This window comes from Cylas formicarius, unplaced genomic scaffold, assembly GCF_029955315.1.
Source record: "Cylas formicarius isolate icCylForm1 unplaced genomic scaffold, icCylForm1.1 PGA_scaffold_4__25_contigs__length_36172078, whole genome shotgun sequence".
Lineage (NCBI taxonomy): Eukaryota > Metazoa > Arthropoda > Insecta > Coleoptera > Brentidae > Cylas > Cylas formicarius.
In genome coordinates, this window is record NW_026844334.1 from 16,231,692 (window position 1) to 16,253,200 (window position 21,509).

General features: G+C 34.9%; 4 protein-coding genes across 6 annotated transcripts; 2 read left to right on the forward strand and 2 right to left on the reverse strand.

Moving 5' to 3' along the window:
• Positions 1-851: 851 nt before the first annotated feature.
• LOC132700715 (dynamin) lies at positions 852-11,146 on the forward strand. The gene is made up of 14 exons (XM_060668213.1): positions 852-1,136; positions 1,403-1,476; positions 3,024-3,173; positions 3,230-3,626; positions 3,679-3,888; positions 4,043-4,250; positions 4,305-4,442; positions 4,497-4,654; positions 4,709-5,006; positions 5,332-5,451; positions 5,504-5,963; positions 6,016-6,160; positions 8,416-8,526; positions 10,943-11,146. The coding sequence occupies exons 1-14, from the start codon at positions 973-975 to the stop codon at positions 10,998-11,000; spliced, it is 2,691 nt and encodes an 896-aa protein (XP_060524196.1). The 5' UTR covers positions 852-972; the 3' UTR covers positions 11,001-11,146.
• An 84-nt stretch (positions 11,147-11,230) lies between these two features.
• On the reverse strand, positions 11,231-12,176 carry LOC132700718 (NADH dehydrogenase [ubiquinone] 1 beta subcomplex subunit 8, mitochondrial). Its single transcript, XM_060668219.1, has 3 exons — positions 11,851-12,176; positions 11,564-11,784; positions 11,231-11,512 (listed from the first exon to the last, which is right to left on the reverse strand). Exons 1-3 carry the CDS (start codon positions 11,930-11,932, stop codon positions 11,294-11,296), a joined length of 522 nt encoding a protein of 173 aa, XP_060524202.1. The 5' UTR covers positions 11,933-12,176; the 3' UTR covers positions 11,231-11,293.
• A 748-nt stretch (positions 12,177-12,924) lies between these two features.
• On the reverse strand, positions 12,925-21,291 carry LOC132700716 (kelch-like protein 40b). 3 transcript variants are annotated; one of them, XM_060668217.1, is made up of 10 exons: positions 20,755-21,291; positions 19,993-20,704; positions 19,851-19,940; positions 19,483-19,800; positions 17,974-18,207; positions 17,446-17,634; positions 13,444-13,574; positions 13,289-13,390; positions 13,123-13,238; positions 12,925-13,067 (listed from the first exon to the last, which is right to left on the reverse strand). In XM_060668217.1, exons 1-7 carry the CDS (start codon positions 20,890-20,892, stop codon positions 13,525-13,527), a joined length of 1,731 nt encoding a protein of 576 aa, XP_060524200.1. In that variant the 5' UTR covers positions 20,893-21,291; the 3' UTR covers positions 12,925-13,067; positions 13,123-13,238; positions 13,289-13,390; positions 13,444-13,524. The 3 variants fall into 3 exon arrangements, with proteins under 3 accessions (XP_060524200.1, XP_060524199.1, XP_060524198.1); XM_060668216.1 differs by having other exon boundaries at positions 12,925-13,238; XM_060668215.1 differs by lacking the exons at positions 12,925-13,067; positions 13,123-13,238; positions 13,289-13,390; positions 13,444-13,574 and having other exon boundaries at positions 16,963-17,634.
• LOC132700717 (cathepsin L) lies at positions 14,109-16,824 on the forward strand. The gene is made up of 4 exons (XM_060668218.1): positions 14,109-14,262; positions 14,497-14,595; positions 15,814-16,167; positions 16,227-16,824. Exons 2-4 carry the CDS (start codon positions 14,503-14,505, stop codon positions 16,791-16,793), a joined length of 1,014 nt encoding a protein of 337 aa, XP_060524201.1. The 5' UTR covers positions 14,109-14,262; positions 14,497-14,502; the 3' UTR covers positions 16,794-16,824.
• Positions 21,292-21,509: the final 218 nt, after the last annotated feature.

The following is a 21,509-nucleotide window of genomic DNA, read 5'->3' on the forward strand; positions in this document are numbered from 1 at the left end:
TCTAATTGATAAAGGTTAATAGACTCTAATAAGCTTTACATACTAATTCACCTAACACAATTTTCTTTCTAAGCAGCGATCTTGAAACACGTTTTCTCTTTTGACAAAATCCCGCCAAAAAAGTGCCATATCGTAACTGCAAACTGTCAAATTGACGAACTCTAAGACTTTCGCATGCGCAGTGTTGGCTTAACTGGTTTTTTGCTCTGAAAATGTAATGGGATCTGAGAATATTTTGACAAAATACTGCCGAATAAGTGCAATATCGAAACTGCAAACCGTCGAATTGACGAACTGTAAGCCGTAAGACTTGAGCATGCGCATATTTAGTGTTTCTTCTCGACATTACTTGATGTTGGGTTGAAAAAAGCCTTATCAACATAGGCAAGTAGCTACATGGACCGAAGTTATGGTGGAAACGGCTTTTATTTGATGTTGATTTTGGCTTTAGAGATTTTAGTACTTTAGTTCACTTTAGGATTTGAATGTGTCTGCACCAAACGGCTATTTTTCTATTTGACAAAAGAACAACTGACGAAAATATTTTGTTACCAGTGCAACCAACATTAGGAAAAACACGGAAAAAACGAATTTTAATTTTTAGCACGTCTTTACTAAATAAAATGGTCGTCCGTTGGCGCTTGCGCTATTTTATTGATCAATTTTTTTTTAAAAATCATTTTTTAAATTTATTCGGCTAATGGGTTAATATTAAATAAAATTTGAATCAACCATTAATTATATTTCATTTAAACACATTATCCACAAGGAAGTCCTTTTGCTTTAAATATAAAATTTTTATTTTTTAATCCTAACGATTTTGTTTAGATTCGCATGAGTCATGCGCTCTGTCCCGTATTGTGTCAATCCAAAGTATTGCGCTAGTTCGCAATCAGCCATGTTCTGTTAAAACTTAAAAACCTGACGGTGGTTTGTTTTTATATAATATAAGAGTGAGCCCCCCCGTCAGAAATGGCAGGAAACACGGGGATGGAACAACTCATTCCCATTGTCAACAAGCTGCAAGATGCCTTTACTTCGTTGGGGGTTCATATGACCCTAGATCTGCCACAAATTGCAGTAGTGGGCGGACAATCGGCAGGAAAAAGTTCCGTTTTGGAGAATTTTGTCGGCAAGTAAGTGTTTAATGATTTGGTCTTATTGTCTAACGCGCCTTTATAAAAAAGCCGTTTTTAATTTGACCTTATTATAGTGTTGACAGCTATGTTTTTGTTTTCTTTTCACAGAAATTCACAGGTTTTGCGTTTTTCAGAATCATATAATTTTTATCCGAATGTATGGGCTTTTGACAATGATAATGATGATAATAATGAAAATTATATCTTCAACTAAATATTTTATTAATGACGACTTTTTTCACATAACAGCTTTTACATTTTAGGGATTTTTTACCAAGGGGTTCAGGGATTGTAACCCGTCGACCATTGATCTTGCAATTGATTAATGGAAACACAGGTGAGATGATTTGGAAGTAATCCAAAATTTACCAATATTGGAATAATAATAGTTTTTTCTTCCTGCAAAAGTCATTTAAACAAAGAAGTTTATATAAGTTTGTCATTTAAAATTTTATTTTTTATTTATTTAAATTAGAATTGAACCTAAGAAGCAATTATTCTAATACATCAGAGCTTTACTATTTAATCAGCAACATTTGTAAAGAATAATATCATGTATAGAGGTTAAAAGATTAAAGATCATAATTAAAATAGCAGGAATGAAGACCGGGACACAATCCTTCTAAATGAAACTTGATTGGGAAACATTTTTCAATGAACTCATCTAACTAAAATCATTAGACAGAATGTAGATGATCGCTAAAGACAGGTAGCAACCTGTGTAAAAAACAATATTGTTGCAGATTAAAACAATTAATGATAACCAAATTTAACATATAATCAAAATAATAGGACTAAACATAATTAACCTATATTCTTAAACCCATGATAACATTAATGTAACACTTACAAAATCTTTACACTTTTTGCGATAAATGCTCTCCAACACATAACACATAAAAGACTTCATCATAAATAATATCCAAATAATATTAAATTACTGCCCTGCGAGCCTATTGCAATCCCCTAACCAAACCTTAATGTAGTATATTTAACTATATATAGCAGTGAATTAGCACATTCAATGCTATTTGAAAGTCCTGCCAGTAACCACTTTTCCACAATGAGGATAATCAACCACAGAAACGCCCACCAAAAAAACCCTTGCCATGCATCTCACCTGTTAGAAGTTATAGAAAAGCAGACTGGGAAATTTGATAATTAATAACCAAACCAATAACAGATTGCTTACAATACAACTCAAATATATGTGTCGAAGATATAGATATTGTGGCAGCCAAAAAATATATATTTCCAAAAACTGATTAAAGACAAGAGAATGCAAACATGGACATAAAAGAAAAATTCAACCTTGCAAGAGAAAAATTTAAGTTTAGAATATATTGATGAATTGAAGACAACACGGGATTTGGGGTATTCATTCCACATATTGGCTATAAATTTTCGATCTGGATATTTATCAATCCTTAGTGGCAAAGGTTGTTAAATTCCTACTCAACATTTTTACAGTCCTATCCAAACCTAACAAAAATATCGTAAAAATAATAATCTTTCTAAACTACAAACAAAATTAAACTTTGACAAAAAAATCCCAAAATTCCCAAAATTATTAATATAAAAAAAACATCTAGAATTGAGAAATTACTGGTTTCTTTTTTTTGTGAATATAATTAGGACAACTGCTACCTCTTCGATAACAAGTGTTCTTTAGAATTGGTAAAGAGTTCAAGTTCATATTTTTAAAAAACCTAGCCGGTGATGTTGCTGAAATGACAAAATGTCTGGTTTTTCTGAATTGCCCTGAATAAGTAAGTAATTTTGCAAAATTTTCAAAGCTATCCAGAAACGAGATTTGCCATAATTATATGTGATAATTAATGCGATCTTTTACATTTTGTACTTTTTTCTTGCATAATTATTTAGAGTGTGCCGAGTTCCTACATTGTAAGGGAAAGAAATTCGTTGATTTTGATGAAGTACGTAGGGAGATTGAAGCGGAAACTGATAGGGTTACAGGCAGTAACAAAGGAATATCCAATATACCTATTAACCTGAGGGTGTATTCCCCGAATGGCAAGTACATTCAAAGAATTCCCACTTGTCATAAAGTGCGTAATGTTACATTTCAGTGTTGAATTTAACATTGATTGATCTGCCGGGTCTTACCAAAGTTCCAATTGGAGATCAGCCCATCGACATTGAACAGCAAATCAGAAGCATGATTTTGCAATTTATCAAGCGAGATTCATGCCTTATATTGGCCGTTACCCCGGCAAACACAGATTTGGCAAATTCAGATGCTCTTAAATTAGCCAAAGAGGTTGACCCACAGGGCATACGAACAATAGGAGTAATAACCAAGCTTGATTTGATGGACGAGGGTACTGATGCTAGAGACATTTTGGAAAACAAGCTTTTGCCCCTAAGGAGGGGTTATATAGGGGTGGTGAACCGGTCTCAGAAAGATATAGAAGGCAGGAAGGATATAAAAGCCGCTTTGGCAGCCGAGAGGCAGTTCTTTTTGAGGTATACTGCAAAACATCGCTAGTAATGAAAAGTTTATGGAGTTATGTTTTAGCCACCCATCTTACCGGCATCTTGCTGACCGCCTGGGTACCCCTTATTTGCAGAGGGTTCTCAATCAACAATTGACCAATCACATTCGCGATACGCTGCCTGGTTTACGAGACAAACTTCAGAAACAGCTGCTGCAACTTGAGAAAGATGTCGATCAATTTAAACATTTCCGACCCGACGATCCAGCGATTAAAACAAAAGCAATGTTACAGTAAGGCCATTACATTCTTTTACTGTTGTGTTTGTTACTAAATACATAGGTGACGACACTTGTGAAATAGTTTTCGTTACACAAAATTTGTAATCTTGAAAATGTTTTGCCTTTTTTTACGTTTTCTGACATTAAATACAATTTTTTTCTAAAGAATGATACAGCAGTTGCAAACTGACTTCGAGAGGACCATAGAGGGATCCGGTTCAGCACAGATCAATACAAACGAATTGTCTGGGGGTGCTAAAATTAATAGGTTGTTCCACGAAAGATTCCCATTTGAAATAGTTAAGATGGAGTTTGACGAGAAGGAGTTGAGGCGAGAAATTGCGTTTGCTATTCGGAACATCCATGGTATCAGGGTAAACTGGGCAACAGCCTCGTCCAAAGGGGGTTGTTCAATTTTCGAATTCTAGGTGGGTCTTTTCACTCCCGATATGGCGTTCGAAGCCATCGTAAAGAAGCAAATATCGAGATTAAAGGAGCCTTCTTTAAAATGTGTAGATCTGGTGGTTACTGAATTGTCTAATGTGGTGAGGATGTGTACTGACCGGGTAAGTCTAAGATTACTGTAAATTTATCATTTTGGTCACATTTGCGCTTCTTAGATGAGTCGATACCCCCGTTTGAGAGAGGAAGTGGAACGCATCATAACGACTCAAATCCGACAAAGGGAACAGTATTGCAAGGAGCAAATTTGTTTGTTAAACGATTGTGAATTGGCCTATATGAATACCAATCACGAGGATTTCATTGGCTTCGCGAAGTGAGATCGCCACCTAAAAGTAACACGTTGATATCTAAATGTTTCCGATTTCAGCGCTCAAAATCAATCGGAGGCGGCGGCCGCGAAAGGATCGCGCGGCACATTGGGTAATCAAGTGATCCGCAAAGGTTACATGTGCATCCATAATTTGGGTATCATGAAGGGCGGTTCCCGAGATTACTGGTTCGTACTCACGTCTGAGAGCATCTCTTGGTACAAGGACGAGGAGGAGCGGGAAAAGAAATACATGTTGCCTCTGGACGGACTCAAACTCAGGGATATCGAGCAGGGGTTCATGTCGAGGCGGCACATGTTTGCCCTCTTCAACCCCGATGGTCGTAATGTGTATAAGGTTAGGCCCGCCTGCGAAAATACTATAATAACAGTTCAGTTGTGTTGTGCGATTTGCATTAATTGATTTGAAATTTTGCGTCCGAAAAAATATATTTGATTCCCTATTTGGTTAAATTGAAAACATTGCAAAGCAAAGGAACAATTTTTCAAGATGTATTATATGAGTGAGTAAAATCTTTTTATTTGTTATATAGTACACAATTAGACTTAATCTATGATGAACTAAGCACTTGGTTTAAATTTTCATTGACAATTTCTAAACCGAGAACTTCTAATTTATGTCAGACAAAAAAATATCTTCTACACCGGCTCGATGTCTTTAGGATTACAAACAGTTGGAGTTGAGTTGCGAAACATTGGACGAGGTGGACTCTTGGAAGGCATCGTTTTTGCGAGCCGGCGTTTATCCCGAAAAGCAAACTGAACAGTTAAATGGCGAGGAGGTCGGTTCTTGCATTTTGTTGGAAACGTGTTGACTAACAGCGCCAATTTCAGAGTTCTAATGAAAGTGGTTCGTCTAGTTCAATGGATCCTCAGCTGGAACGTCAAGTGGAAACAATCAGAAATCTGGTAGATAGCTACATGAGGATTGTTACTAAGACAACGCGAGACCTCGTTCCCAAAACTGTCATGCACATGATAATAAATAATTGTAAAGACTTTATCAATGGAGAGCTGTTGGCTCACATATACGCCAGCGGCGACCAGTCTCAAATGATGGAAGAGGCACCGGAAGAGGCTCAGAAGCGCGAAGAGATGATGCGCATGTACCACGCCTGCAAAGAGGCTCTTAGAATTATCGGGGATGTGTCTATGGCGACAGTTTCCACGCCCGTACCGCCCCCCGTCAAAAATGATTGGCTCGCAAGTGGGCTAGAGAACCCTCGGCTGTCGCCGCCTAGTCCTGGAGGTCCGAGAAAACCCACTCCGCAGATGGGCGTGGTCGGGCAAAGCGGTAGGTTGTTCACTAATTTGTTAAAGTCGTAATAATACTAGTGTTATTATAGGGTCTTTAGGGTCTAGGGCGCCGCCGCCACCGCCGAGCTCAGGTCGACCAGCCCCGGCCATTCCCAACAGACCGGGTGGGGGAGCACCGCCTATGCCGCCTGGGCGTCCTCAAGGGGGAGCCTTGCCTGCTCCGTTGATCCCCACGTACGTATTTTTAAAAAATTAAATGATTTCGTTTCACATCTTGCGTTTGTTCAGTAGTTCTAGCTGAGTGTCGAGAGTCATTTTGAAGTTGTGGTTTTATTTTCAGGAGGCGTTAAGAAACTGCTCTCCAAAATAACGCCACAGTGTATTTTAAGGGCGTTCAATAATCCCTTTGTTTGTTACACATTTCAATCTCAGTTTTTTTTTTTTTTTCAAACATAACCTTAGGAAATTGGAATCTTTGTATTTTATTGTTGTTACATCTGATGTTGATATTCTACACGCTCCATTTATGGTTTATATTATTTTTGTCAGCAGATATAGAACTTAAATGTAAATTATGTGCTACAACAGTATTGGTAATTGGATTTGCAAAACTCGAGCGTGTAGAACTTGGGTATTTTAATTGCGTTTGCCAGTTTTAGGCTGGACAGACTGGCATTTGCGGTCTCCCACATGTGACATGTGGTTGTCTCTCAAAACATAAGCAAGTGACTATAGTTTATATTAATCGGTGGTGGACTACCATGAACTTGAGAATATGACTTAACTTTTTTGGCTTCAAATTTGCTTTGCTAATTTAAAATTAATGTGTAAAATTATAATGATTGTGATAAAATTTATCGTCATTAGAAATTATATATTTCCTAGACATAGCTCAGCTATGACAACAAATTGGGCTATGGCGTCAGCCTGAATGTTGAATTTTCAAAAAACTTCATTTAATTCTATGTTGATTTCGCTACTGTGGTGCCACACCGCGCGGAACAATTTTTTCTGTTTCTTGCCTACCAAAACTGGATAAAATATAATTCTTTTGTGTAATTTTTTATTACAGTGGCGAGCATAAAATTTAGGTCACTCAAAAATTGCAATTTTTTTAGGAAAAAAAATGTATAACGGATAGTCAATAGAGTAGGTGACAAATTATCCACCCTACTCTATTGGGTTAACTGAATTTAACATTTAATCCTCCCTCAGCTCTTGGGCACTTCTTGGACCTAGTATATGTCTTTGAATAGGTCGTCCCATCTCATCCCACGCATGTTCGATGGGATTCATGTCTGAACTGAGCGCTGGCCAATCAAACCGAGTCATCCCACATCATCCAGCTATTGAGTGACAATTCTGGCGGTGTGGGCATAAAAATACCGTCTCTTCGCTCATAGTGATCATTAAAGACATAGCATGATTATCCAGAATTTCCGTAATGTACCTGTGAGCTGCCAGAGAGCCATTCTTTATAAAAACCAACTCTGTGCGTGCTTCCGAACTGATTCCCGCCCAAACCATAACCGAACCACCACCATGTGGAACTTTTTCATCAGTAGAACCTGGCGCATATCTTTCTCGGGGTCTCCTCTATACTTTCTAAAAAAAATACCTTGTTCCATTCTGTTCTATTCCGCAATCTTGAGGACACCAAAAATCTATTATCCCTTTGGTTAGTGATGCTTCCTCGACCGGATCCTCATTTCATCTAGCACATAGACTGCTACCAACAATTCTTGTAGTTTTCCGTTTTCCTCGAGCACCTTGTATTAATGCTACAATTCTAGCCAAAACAATAGGATCTAATGGCATTTAGTTAAATACATCTTAGAACTAAAATACACCAAACAATCATAAGTTTTATGGAGATAAATGAACAGTAAGTTTAAAAGTACCTAAGGCACGAATCTTTAATTAGGCTGAAGTTGTGTTATTTCATCAAAAGTTGCCACTACGCCCTCACAATAACCCACAGATAACAAATACCTCCATCCGCATTTGTTGGAAAGCAAATAATTCGCTGTCTACTAGACACACTTGAGTGACTTAAATTTTTTGCTTGCCAGTGTAATAGTTTCATTCAAAGGTATACGAAAAATTTCAGCAGTATCTCCCCCTTTTATTCTTCCGGAGGTATTCTTGAATTCCGCTTGTCACGTCTTTGTTTTGTTGGTATTCCTTTCTAATACACATTAGTAATGTAGAGGCGGGAAAGTTTGTCATCCTTAAAAAATTTTTCACCATCAGTTTGAATTATGTTTAAAAATTTAACTCCGCTTTTTCGACTGATCTTTCCGCCTTTGCATTTATTTTTTGGCAGACTTTGACACCTATTTTCCATTTTCGATGTGGCGGTTTGACATTGCTAACGTTCAGGCACAGATAGTTAAATTCAAAATATTTAAACCTCAAAGTCTCGTTCGAAACAAAGGAAATATATATTGACTTTGGGGCTAAGAGTTCTCTTATTTGGTCTTTAACAGCCGCATGCAACAAGGAGGCGTGCAGATTCCGCAACAAGTGCAGATGGCTGTAGGTCGGGCTGTTACTCAAGCCGCAGTCAACGAATTGTCGAACGCCTTCAAGTTTCCTAAGTAAATATAACGTATTGTTTTTAAAACCTATCTTGTGTTCTCTGCGTCGCCGTCGTCTAACACGAAAGCGCGTTGTGCTTTATCATTTTGGTGCGACTTCTATGAAGTGTCCCTGTGAGCTTCTTCGTGTTAAGCACTTGTTATATTGAATGTGCTAAACTTGTGTTTACTAATTTGGTTTCAATTAACATATCATTTAACTTAGATAAGACCACCTTAGTTTGTGATGCATAATCAGTGTACTATAATAGCAATGTTAACACTTAGGGGCAATTGCTGGTGCCAATGGAAACCAACACGAGAAGGAGACTAGTTGCTCTACTGCAATTGTACACAACCTTCCCCGTGTTTCATTGTCGCCAAAATGTTTTCATTAAAGATAATTATTCCATACTAAAACATTCCAAAGTTACCTTTAACTGACGACTCTCTAGAATGAATTAGATTTATGAACACATAGTTTAGAGTCAATGTGCATTTTCAAGTAACGCACACAAAAAAGTTCTTCCTCATAGCAGTTTCATTTGTAGTATGAAGGACGTCGCTTTGGATATTGTAAAACGTTGCCCAGTAGATCTTATTTTTTGTTTCGGAAAAATTTGTGAAGGGCGTCTTATTTGTCTGGAGCAGACCAGTCAACTTAACGAATGGTACCTCATTTAGTAAATGCTGTTTTTTTATTTAGACAAGTTTTTCTACATAAAAATTTATTCTAACTAGATTATAAGTTAATTTTGGATTAAATTTAAATTCTACAGGCGGACGGAATATTGCTGAATGTGTTGTTGTATTAAATATTCTGTAAATAATTTGTAGATACTACGCTGTTAATGAAGTTGATTTTGTGCGTAGAACTCTTTGAAGAAATCTGCCCCTTTCTTTAATTGTATATTTTATTTTAAAATTCCCCTCTTAACTTTTCCGAAATAAAAATCATTTTAAATAAATTTAAGTTATTTCTAAAACATTCAAATTTTCATAAAAATGTGTGTACTTTACTTTAAAATGTTAAAGTCTGTTATGTTGGCAGGGTAACGAGTACTAAGAAAAGTGTATAACAACAATTTGTTATTTAAAGATAGTGGTTAAAGAAAAATGAAAGGAAATTTCAAATGTTCCGTTATAACTCATGATCAATGAAGTAGAATTCATGGAAACTACTTTTAAAAGGAGTCTTAAACTCATTTAAGTTCATTTCTTTCTTAAAATTCAAAAATAAAACCATTGACACATAAAAAATTCAGTCAATGTGTTCATTTTTCAAAAACCCTGTATGCTTGAAACTATTCGTTTTTCTGGAATTCGGTTATTAAGATTTCTTCAAGGACAAAACACTGCCTAAAAACGGCGGAAATTAATTTTTATTTTGTCCGGCTGCAAAATTTAAAATGACACCACCCGGCATATTATTGATGGATTTCTATATCGATAACTTATAACTTGTCTCTTTTGAAATTTTCCTGAGGGCTGCCCATCCCATATTTTGAAACAGTCAATTACAATGTAATTTAATATCAGTTTCTTGAATTGAATTTCTTAGGCCTAACGATTTTTAAAACCAATTGTGGGACGTGGTGCTTTGCTTTCTCCCGCAACCGTTATTAATGGTCCCAGAATGACTGGAATTTGATATACAGTATTTTTGTGTTTGATGAAAGTTGTTCAGAAAATTATGACGCGCATCAAATTGAGCATCAACATTTCTTGAACATCATAGTTTAAAAATAAAAATAACTCTTTCATATATCTCCATAGTATGCTTAAAGTTACTGATAGTCTCTGTTGAAGTTTTTACAATTATTGTCATCTTAAAAATATTGTAATATTGCATTGTTAAATATTTATAATAGGATATTATTACGACTATAAAAGTAATACCTAACGTTATCGCATCAATTGAGATTTAAAAAAGATATAATGTAGCATACATTTGAGAACGTTGTAGATATTTACCGGTAGGTTTTAAAACGGCGGTGTGGGTTGGGACTGGCAAAAGTAGTGTGAAATCGATAAAAACCGCAAAGACAAAAAAATTCACAAGTAATATTATTCATTGCACTTTTAATATTATGTAGTTATGTGTAAATATAGATATACAACGCAGTGCTATGTTTTTATTTTTCCCTACTAACAACCTATCACATTTCATGTTAACCATGTTAACCCGCCTGTGGTTGAGGTTTCGCTTTTGTTTTTTTTTTAAGCGTACTAACACTACACTTCGTTGTGATTCTCATTGCTGTTGCTATACTAAGTGATTTAGACACAGCTTTCATAATAGGGTGGTTAAGGTGGTAATAATAATTGAATAGATAAAATTTAATATTTTATCTCTTAAATTCGATATTCACCTGTTATTAAAAGTGTTGAGTAGGATAACTAAATTGAAACTGAACAATGTTACGGTGATTTTCAGTCGTCCGGTACCCAACATCCCGCCAAGACTGCCCGACAGACCGTATCCAACTAAATAGGAAGTACCAAATTGGATTGCGACTGCTCCATTAAATTGTTTTTCAACGTTGGCGTTTAGCAATTTTACTGTGATGGTATTATGTATTCTATAATTATGTGAACAGACTAAGGTAACATACAATTTTTGATAGTGAATTTAAGATGCTAGTCTTTCTAATAAATAGTATTATTAGCAATTTTTTTTAATTTACAATGTTTAATATGTATATATTGTTTTATAATAAATATATTTTTAATGTAACAAAAATTTATTTACTTATGATGTGAAATTACAATTTTACAGATTTCTACGTTAGTCTTTTTCAAATGTATAATGTTGTCTTCCCTTGGCTGGCATTTGTTTTGGAATCACGGGGTGAAACATTTTAAAACTTTCGGCCGTCAAGTAAATAGAGAAAAAACCAGCCAACACTCCAAAGAACTGGGCCCAGTAAATCCACAGTGGGAAGTTCAAATTTTTATAATTAATATCATACCGATCCTCCCTTAACAAATCGAAATCAGCATGAAGCTGCAAATTAAATCATGATGTGTGTATTATCAAAATGTCAATGTTAATTACAGGTTCTTTGAAGTTTTTCTTCAATTCTGGAACATCCCAAGGATAAAACGGATCCTTGTTCTCATATGATATAAGTGGCAACTTTGGGTAATCGCCATATCCTTCTCCATCGTCCACATAGGGCTCGTACTCCGATGGATGTAGTTCGTACTTTTTAGCCGCGTTTATTCGTTTCTCCTCAGTGATAGGATAGGGACCTGGTTTGTAATATTGGTACCAGTCTAAAAACAAAGATTACACAACTAAACTTAAATTTAACCTTAATTTCATATAAAACAAGATCTTACGGTTCCTTAATCCTGTCATTAAAACAGGAGCCCTTTTTAGCCAGGGCTTCACAGTTTTTAATGGAATTTTTACAGAATTCATTTGGGAAACAAGGAAAAAATCTAGTTTTTAAAATGACATCCCTACGCACCCATAGAAAATGATTGGCAGAAACAAATGGAATTATTTTAGATCATAGAAAACAAAGCATCATTTTCAGTCAACAACAGTGCAAACCAATTAGTTGAGAATGTAGTTAAGGCCCATTTCAATTTAAGCTTATCTAGTAACAGCTGATCAGTTCGTTTTAGTATTTTTAGGAAGTTTCGGAACGCGGCCAAAATCATCTGATCAAACTTAGCAAAGAAAGTTGAGAAAGTGTGGGAGTGCAACATTTAAAATTTTGACTGATTTGATAACCGTTGCGACAGTTAAGTTCACTACCTCAATCACGCGTCGATTTTACCAGAGCTTTATGATGTTTTATCACTTTTATTACGTCGAGTCAAAATTCGCTAAATTACCACTTCCACGACGAAATGGTTTCGTACGTCGCGTATTTCTTTGTGAAGATATACAACGCTTATGTTCGCAAAGTGCAACGTGTTGTGGCTTACGGCGCAGCTAGTGATCAGCTATCATCACGAACCACTGAATGATATGTAACACGTGCGTAGCCACCACCGCAACAATAAACATTCCAAAAAGTCCCTATTGCTTATGTTTCTCAGCATACATTAATATTCCAACGTGCCGAGCCAATCAGAACGCGGCGGCTAGTTTTGACTATGGCGCCAAATTCAAACCGAATCGGAGGTGTTTAAAGTTGGCATCCGCATACCCATCTTTACTTTCTTGACAGATTGGAGAACGCATGTCGCATAAGTATGATCGCTTGGATTATTTGTTGTTAATCATTGACCAAGTAAACTTTGGTTAATTTGTTAATTCTGTTTAAAGTTTATAAAATCATACAATCATGCAATAAATAAAACACTGATTAAAGTAAGCAATTATCTAAAAAATAAAATATTATATGAAAATGAAACGTTTATAAATAGTTATATTACTTTTTATTAGGATAATATGTTTGCTTCTCAATGTTTCTTTTTTTCGAATTTTCCTCGGAATTTCGTTGTTCTGTGTCCATCTTAAATGTCCTAAAAATATCCACAAATTTCCCAAAAGATTCTTCGTCCAAGCTGCGAGCAAAGCTATTCATTTCTTGCAAAATGACCTGTAACAAAAATTATGCAAAATTAAATGCAATAGTGTCTACATGGAGATCGGACATCATCTGCACTTAGTTTTTCGACGATAGTCTCCTGTTCAGCTTTTGATAATATCTTGGTCCATAGTTTATCAGTGTGTCCTAAATGTTTTTCGACAAACTTTACCGTCACAAATCCTAAAAAAATATAGTTAATCTGTAGATAACAATAATATTATATTATTTACCCTCAGTTGAAATGATAACTACAATTCTTGAAGGACATGTCCCATGAATATGAATACTACCTCCAGTTTTCACACTTCGTTTTTTAGCTGAGCTGGCAAATCCTTAAAAAATATGACACATTATATGCCTACTCACATATTAGTAAACACACTACCTTTGTAATCACTTCTGTTACACTCATAAAATATTTTTGATTCACCGTGTTGATATTTTTTTCGTATATGGCAAACATAATTTACTTCCCTCTTCTCTTGGGTCCTCCAAGCTGAAAACTCTTCAAAATTCCTAAAATGCAAAGTAGATTCATTAATAGTTAAGCTATGAAAAGAATTTAAATCTTTAATTAAGTCTGTATGAAGTAAAAAAGAAATAGTCTTGTCTGTGCATATTGGGCATAAAATATGTGCATTCTTTCAGATCCAGATCCCTCTTGGCCAGAGTGTTTTGTCCGTATATATCGGTTTTTAGTCGATGTACTTGAAAATTCCATCTCACAAAATCGGCAAGTCAAAATAAAGTAAAGCAAGTAAAAAATTATAAATTAACGGCCTGAAATAAATATCAATAATTAATCACAAAAATATAAGTCGCTTATTAATCTCGATTTCAAGAGCAAATATAGGCTTGCTATAAGGGCAAACACCCAACGGATTCTGATGTCTTCGCGGTAAAATAAAAATTAACTGTGTTTAAAATTGGCGGGCTGCTATACGATTAAACTCGATATCAAACGAAGCGCGCTTCGGATTACATTGATGGTCCTGCCTTCCGATTGGCTCGACACGTTGGAATATTAACGTATGCTATGTTTCTCTCCGTAGCAGCCGTGACAATCTGTGGTGATTCCTCCATAATTTTTTCATCTGTGATTGACGTTGATTCATACAAGTTACAAGCCTACTGAGTATAAAAGCTAGCTCGTCATTCTGTTGGATTCATTGTTGTTTTGTTTGTGGAAGAGGCAATTGTAAAAGTAAGAACTTTTTGGTATTCTGGTTAGGGCAAGTTAGACAGACGATAGTAATTATTGTATAATAATTGTATTGCATGAACAAAATGTGTAGATAGTTTTATTATTACATATTTGGTTATTTTGATTTTTGTAAATATTTTATTTAAAATTAAATTGTATGTATTTATTCTGTAAAGAATTTAGCAGATTTGATATAAAACATCTATTCTAATTAAAAGCTTGACATTTTTCCAGGTTAACATGAAAACACTGTTCGTATTGTCAGCCTTTTTGTTGGTTTGTCAGGCGGTCTCATTCTTCGATTTGGTACACGAACAATGGGGCGCCTTTAAGGTAAGATGATCGTTTACAACAAGATATATTCAGCCTCCATTATTTAAATTATTGGGCACTTTTGCTTGTTGAACGAAACATCAAATCTACAAAGTTAATTATGCCCTCCACAAAAACTATTTTCTTAACAAAAAACTTTGTGGCCGAAAATATATTTTTTGGTTGAAACATCTCTTAGCTTCAGATTTGTATTAAGTTATTTTATCAAAATCGACCGTTAACAAATTCTGCGTAGTTGTATTTCTCCAACAGGGCAAATGCTAACAAATAAAAGATAACAAGACTTTGCGATTGTGTCAGTCCTTTTGACTAATATGGGTCTGTCTCGCAAAGTTTATCAGTGTTTATTTTCGATGAGCACTCTTTGTTTTTGTTCCTGCGTTTTAAGAGAAAATGACGTAACTTGGTTTATTTGTTGCTTGGTGAATTATTTATTGTGTTTGTTAATGCAAATACGCAATAAATCGAAATTCGAAAACATTTTTGTTGGGGCCATTTATCTAAAAATTGAGAAATTGTTTAAGTACAACCAGCAGCACCCTTCTTTTTTAGGCTGGAGACATAGCTTTATATTCTAAACAAAATATTTTCTTTTTGTTCTATGTACATTAGTACAAACTAATATATTTGTACTATTTTAATATTTCATTTATGATTTTTGCTTCTCTCTTGTAAATTTTAGTGGTACACCATTAACTAACTTTGTAAATATAAACATCCCCATATTCCTCCTGCATCGGTTGTTGATGAATAAAACTTGCTGACGTTTCGCCAATCATCTCGTTAATTTCTTCAGAGCTTAACTGAACCTGAAGGAGGGGCGTGAACATCGCGTCGGATGACTGCTTATAGATTTCCTTAAATTCTCGGATTTTTTGTTGGTAGAACAATTGATGAGACAATGTTCATGCCCCTGCTTTAGCTCCTCCCTTCCTCCAAAATATATAACCTGGTACAGAGTAGAATGTGATTCAGTTTCAGTTAAACTCTGAAGAAGCCAACATCAATAACCAACGCAGGAGTAATCCTGAAGATTTGTAAATACCATTAAGTAGCCTGTTGAAGTTTCTTTGAAAAATTAGAAACAAAAAACTTTATAAGTTTAATAACTTTGGTTAGTTTTGAAAATTTGATCAAACAGACAAAGCTTGTATAAACTCACGCAAAAATTTAAAAAAGCAAAATATTAATGAGTTTTCACATTTTCATATAATATAGCTGCAACACAACAAGAAGTATACTGGCGAGACCGAAGAACGTTTCCGAATGAAAATTTTTATGGAGAACTCCCATAAAGTAGCCAAACATAATAAGTTGTATGAAATGGGTCTGGTCACCTTCAAACTGGGCATTAACAAATACGCGGACATGCTGCACCACGAGTTTGTCTCCACTGTAAATGGTTTTAATAAAACAAAAAATGGTCTAAGGAGCCAAGAATCAAATGACGCAGTGACGTTTATTCCGCCTGCTAATGTTGAGTTGCCTGGTGAGGTTGATTGGAGAGAAAAAGGAGCAGTCACACAAGTCAAAGATCAGGGACATTGCGGTTCATGCTGGAGTTTTAGCGCGGTGAGTAGAATATTACAATGATTTTGTAAATGTTTTTGCATATCTTCACAATATTTTAGACTGGTAGTTTGGAGGGCCAATATTTCCGTAAATCTGGCCAGCTTGTCTCATTAAGTGAACAAAACCTGATTGATTGCTCAACAAAGTATGGTAACAATGGATGTAATGGGGGGCTTATGGACAATGCCTTTAAATATATTAAGGACAATAAAGGCATTGACACTGAAGTGACATATCCTTACTTGGGTGAAGATGAAAAGTGTCACTACAACCCCAAAGATAAAGGAGCTACTGATCGTGGCTATGTAGATATTGATTCAGGAGACGAGCAGAAATTAAAAGCCGCCGTCGCTACCATAGGGCCTATTTCTGTGGCTATTGATGCAAGTCACGAGGCATTTCAGCTGTATTCTGATGGGGTATACTCAGATCCTGAATGTAGTTCCGAGGAATTGGATCACGGGGTGCTGGTTGTGGGTTATGGCACAGACAAAAATGGGCAAGACTACTGGCTTGTTAAGAACTCTTGGGGTCCAACTTGGGGCAATGAGGGATATATTAAAATGGCGAGAAACAAAGACAACATGTGTGGTATAGCTACTCAAGCGAGTTACCCATTAGTGTAAGTAGGTCAAAATTTTACACTTGTGAACAAAATGTTGATATTAGTAATGAATCTCTATTTCTTTTGAATTTATTTTTTAACTGTGCCTAATTTTTATATTTAATGGATTTTAGTTCTATAACAAAAGTATGTGATATTTAGTTGTATTAAATTTGATAATAAAGACTCTCTAATAAATACAGCCTTTGAATAGCCTTTACAAATAAACCTGAACAGAGTTAATATTTTGAAAAAATACTACAGCACAATTACTAACGCCAAAAGCTAACTTCATGCAAGGTTATTTTAAATTTCAAACATATAGTTATTTTTGAAAAACTAAATAATGGTAACTTATTTATATTTTTAGCACAAAAATAAGAGTACAAGAATCTGTAAAAATACCAATGGTACTAACATTTGTACAATGTACTTAACAATGTCAGTCAGGGTCATGTGTTTGCCTTTATTTAGATTCAGTTTTAGAAAAATATATATGACGCATATAATTTGAATGATCTATTTAATAAAATCATTTACAAGAGTATTATTCTTATCCAAACCAAAATGATGAAAAGGGAATATCTTGAATGTGGAACTGATTGTAAACAACTCTTCATTAATCCTGAATGGGGAGTCCTTGGATTGGTTTTCAAAAATATACTTCAAAGTACCTCTTTCCAAATTGAAGGATTCCAACGTATACATAACGGAAAAGATCTCTGAATTAACTTTGTACAGGGTATACACAACATCATCGCATACTGTCGACTCTAAATCTTCATACAAAATTTCGTTGAATGGCAATGACATCATTTCTATAAAAGTCTCATCTTCCAAATCAAAGCCAAGCAAATGTTGACCTAGAATAATTGGCAGCCTTAACTGATGACTGCACCATGGGACAGAAGATTATTTCCCAGAAGGGTAGTAATCTATAGTAGCACTGTCATTATCATATTTTTATAACTTATTTAGCTATCCAGCATTACCCTGCTAGGGAGTTATCTCCCGTCTTCCTTGGGACTCTATATATTGGGGGATTTATGGCGAGACTTAGGATCCTTGTGAAACTTTGATCATTTAGGAAGATTTGTTGATGTAAAATATTTTCAGCGATGCGACGCATCTTCTTTTTTATGAACCTCAGAACCTGCCATCTACCGTGAATCATCCTGTATATAGAGCTAATGAAGACGCACCTTTAATAAATAACTTTCCTTTCCACGAGAAAATGGACACAGGAAGTTTAAGATTCTCCAAATAAATATCTTCATTCTTGACTAATATTTTTAACACGCGCCAGTTTTCAGTATGAGAGTCTAATAAATATCCCAGTCTAGTGCTACTACACAATATAAAAAGCTGATTTCGAAAATTGCAACACTTTATTTGCTGGGAGGGGCTTGGCAGAGCCTTTATATTACTCCATTGATCTGAAAATGAAATATTTTGTTTGTATAATCCCTACCCTTTTGCGATGGCATAGTCGGTCATACAAGAGAAAAAGGTCACTCAATATTTTACCTGCTTCCCTTGGTATACTAAGAACGGCAAAACCCACACATTTACCTGCCAGTGTGCTACCTTTCCCTATTGGGCCTCGGTGTCGCACTCTCGACAAAGATAGTACCATTTACGGCACAATTACAGTATCCACTACAAAACTGAAAAACTGCTACCGAAACTCGAAAGGCCGTCTTTAATTATTATGGATAATGCACAATATTATTCTAAACTTAATCAAAGTGCACAAGATGCATCGACAAGAAAAGAAGAAATTAATTACTCAGAAAATGGTCTAAAATGTGAGTTCTTAAAAATTTTCAAAAATTACAAAACAAACTTGCCGTATGCTACAGACGAAAGAATTGCTGAAATTGGTCATCAAGTTCCTTACCATTGTATATTTAATGACATAGAATTGGTGTGGGCTCAGTGCAATACATTTTTTAATCAAAAATTAAGTGAGGCAAGGCACGATGGTAGTGCAGTACTATCTGTTTGAAAAGCAGCTCTTCAGACAGTTACCAAAGAAAAATGGATCAGTTATAAATCACATACAGATAATATAATAAAAGAATACAGGTAAGAAGAGAATGCACTTGATATAACAGTAATACCACATGTTATTAATGTAGATGAAGGTTCGTTTTCTGGTAGTTCCAATTTTGGCTCTGATGATGCTTTTCCATCGTAAATAAAAACTAAATATGGTTTACTTGTATATTCACTCTTAGCAAATTATATTTTATTTTGTTTTAATTTTCCATTTTTTTTGTTTTTTTTTTTTAATTTTTATTGCAGGGACAGAGCATATTATTAAGGAACACCCTGACCTATTACTACAGAGAAAATACATGAATCTATCACTGAGTATGGGCTTACTAGTTAAATTAATAAATGCCAAGTACAACTGATTCTGTCTTATTCCCAAGTAATATAATCATCATCATTAATAATGGCTGTCTTGTATTGAAGTATAAGTGGAAGCAAAATGAACAATCTATTTCATTCTGTCTGGCATTTTATTGCCGACTATGCTATCACAAATCATGACTATAGTTAACTTAATTCTTTATCCAACACAGCACTGAGTCTAGCATATATCTGTATTTAAAGCAAAATATTTAAAACATAATAACACTGTTAAATTTGTTTTGTTTTGTTATGCTAAAAGTAGCTTATTTTTTAATGAAAAATTAACTTACCAGTCTTGAAATCATAATAGATTAAGTTATCCTGGATAATTCTGAACCTGCCTATACCGGCTATAATATATAGACGGTGCCCCACTTTACAACTTTCAAAATGGCGACGTCCATGTGGAAGCTGATGCTTGCGCTCCCATCGCTCTCGGAATGTGTCAAACACCCAGATGTTGTTGTTCCAGTTACCACCTCCTATCAGAAATTCTCCGCCATAGATGAGAACAAACTCTTTGTAGGCTGTTAGGCTGAAACCCGTTAAGTCTTTACATTTTTTACCATCGATTTCTATAAGTTTTGTGAACCCATTTATGGCCGGATCTAAAGCATCAATTCTTTTATGAGTGTTAATTAGGAACTTCATATCTCACCATAAAGCATCCCAAATAACATTTTTTTTTTGCTAGAATTACTTGTCGATTCAAGAACTTTGGTTAAATGTCTCTTCCTGTGAAATCTATCTACATAGGAAAAGAAATTTTCAAATGCCATAGACATGATAGCTAATCCTACCTCGAATTAAAACCATTTCCTCTTCATTGGTTGAACTGTAGTCAAATGCCTCAAATATTAAACAGGGCAAGTCACTTGATTTTCTGCCTTTTGACTGACTAAGACTGCAAGCGTGCTTATGACTTGCTTGGGGATATTCATCCACACGTAAACCCTGTCTTAATGATAAAAAACAATTTAAAATATCAACCACACCACTATTGGTTGATATATCCGGATAAGTTTTCATTTCCCTGACATTATCATCTGTTAATCTCTTAAAATTAAGACAATGAAGTAGTTTTACAATAGTTTCATTTTTCTCCAACTCATATGCCTTACAATTTTCATACCACCACCTCATAATTGTTTGAAACACTCTGAACTCGCAATCAGTTCTTAAATTAATGTGCCCTAAGTACATACAAATTTCTTTCAAACTTAGTTCTAATATAGGGTCTGAGTCACAAATTTCATTGAATTCTTCCAGGGCCATGCACTTAGCTTTGAGATAGAGTGGGGTAATGTCCAATCTCTCAGTTAAAATCCAAATTTTTAAACAGTTGGATGGAGCTAGGATTTCCAAGATTCGATCTTCACATAACTTCCTAATCTTAGTAAACTGTAGCATACAAGAGGTCTGGAGTACTAAAAGCAGATCTTCATTCTGAATTATATAAGCTCCATCCCATAGTAAAGTGAGGATAATATTCATTGATTTCAAATCTACTCCCTGAAATATAAGGTGTGTAATAGATATTTTTTGCAGACTCCCTGACAAACCTCGAGCTTGACAGTGGTCTGCGAGCTTTCGAGGAAGTTACCGTTGAACATAGCATTGAAATAATCACTGTGTTCTATGAGATCTGATTTCTTATATTGAATTTGAACCCCTTCAATTTCCAAACATATTTCTTCCATTATACAATACCATAAACTTGACACAGTTAATTGTACAAATGCTTTTTTACGGTTACAAGCAAAATAACCTATCACAGAGTTTTAACCTATAAAATTTGATGGGTACGTCTTGTGGTGTGACTGACAAAGTGACAAATCTCCTGATTGGTTGGCAACATATGGCTGCTAGAGATACAAAGGCTCTGTTTATGCCGATAAAACAGGAAGTTACGAAGCAACTGTGAAAAGAAATTGAGAAGGTCCAATCAACATACACACTCATGTGATTTAAAATTTAGTTTTTAACTGATGCTGTTGCAGCATTGAACAACCAACATGGCTGGAAGCAGATCGTCAATAAGTTTGAATAGGGCATTATTTTCTCAAAACATGTCCAGAGCCTCTGTATCTCTAGTAGCTACATGAGTAATATGATGCGAACATTTTCGGAAATAAATGTCAATAACTTCAGAATGACTGAACGCATTTTGTCATATATATATATATATATATATATATATATATATATATATATATATATATATATATATATATATATATATATATATATATATATATATATATATATATATATATATATATATATATATATATATATATATATATTCTCAAGTTCT

Bases quoted from the DNA above. Each gene is read 5' to 3' on its own strand.
- LOC132700718 (XM_060668219.1), bottom strand. From the start codon at position 11,932: ATGAATTCTGTAAAAATTCCATTAAAAACTGTGAAGCCCTGGCTAAAA. The intron at 11,785-11,850 runs GTAAGATCTTGT...CTTTGTTTTTAG, and splicing joins AATGACAGGATTAAGGAACC to ACTGGTACCAATATTACAAA. The intron at 11,513-11,563 runs GTAATTAACATT...TTTAATTTGCAG, and splicing joins AGAAAAACTTCAAAGAACCT to CTTCATGCTGATTTCGATTT.
- LOC132700716 (XM_060668215.1), bottom strand. From the start codon at position 20,892: ATGGAAGAAATATGTTTGGAAATTGAAGGGGTTCAAATTCAATATAAG. The intron at 20,705-20,754 runs GTTTGTCAGGGA...CTTATATTTCAG, and splicing joins AGACCACTGTCAAGCTCGAG to GGAGTAGATTTGAAATCAAT. The intron at 18,208-19,482 runs GTAAGTTAATTT...TTTCATTTTCAG, and splicing joins CTATTATGATTTCAAGACTG to ATCAATGGAGTAATATAAAG.
- LOC132700715 (XM_060668213.1), top strand. From the start codon at position 973: ATGGCAGGAAACACGGGGATGGAACAACTCATTCCCATTGTCAACAAG. The intron at 4,251-4,304 runs GTAAACTGGGCA...TTCGAATTCTAG, and splicing joins GGAACATCCATGGTATCAGG to GTGGGTCTTTTCACTCCCGA. The intron at 8,527-10,942 runs GTAAATATAACG...GGTGATTTTCAG, and splicing joins AACGCCTTCAAGTTTCCTAA to TCGTCCGGTACCCAACATCC.
- LOC132700717 (XM_060668218.1), top strand. From the start codon at position 14,503: ATGAAAACACTGTTCGTATTGTCAGCCTTTTTGTTGGTTTGTCAGGCG. The intron at 14,596-15,813 runs GTAAGATGATCG...CATATAATATAG, and splicing joins AACAATGGGGCGCCTTTAAG to CTGCAACACAACAAGAAGTA. The intron at 16,168-16,226 runs GTGAGTAGAATA...ACAATATTTTAG, and splicing joins CATGCTGGAGTTTTAGCGCG to ACTGGTAGTTTGGAGGGCCA.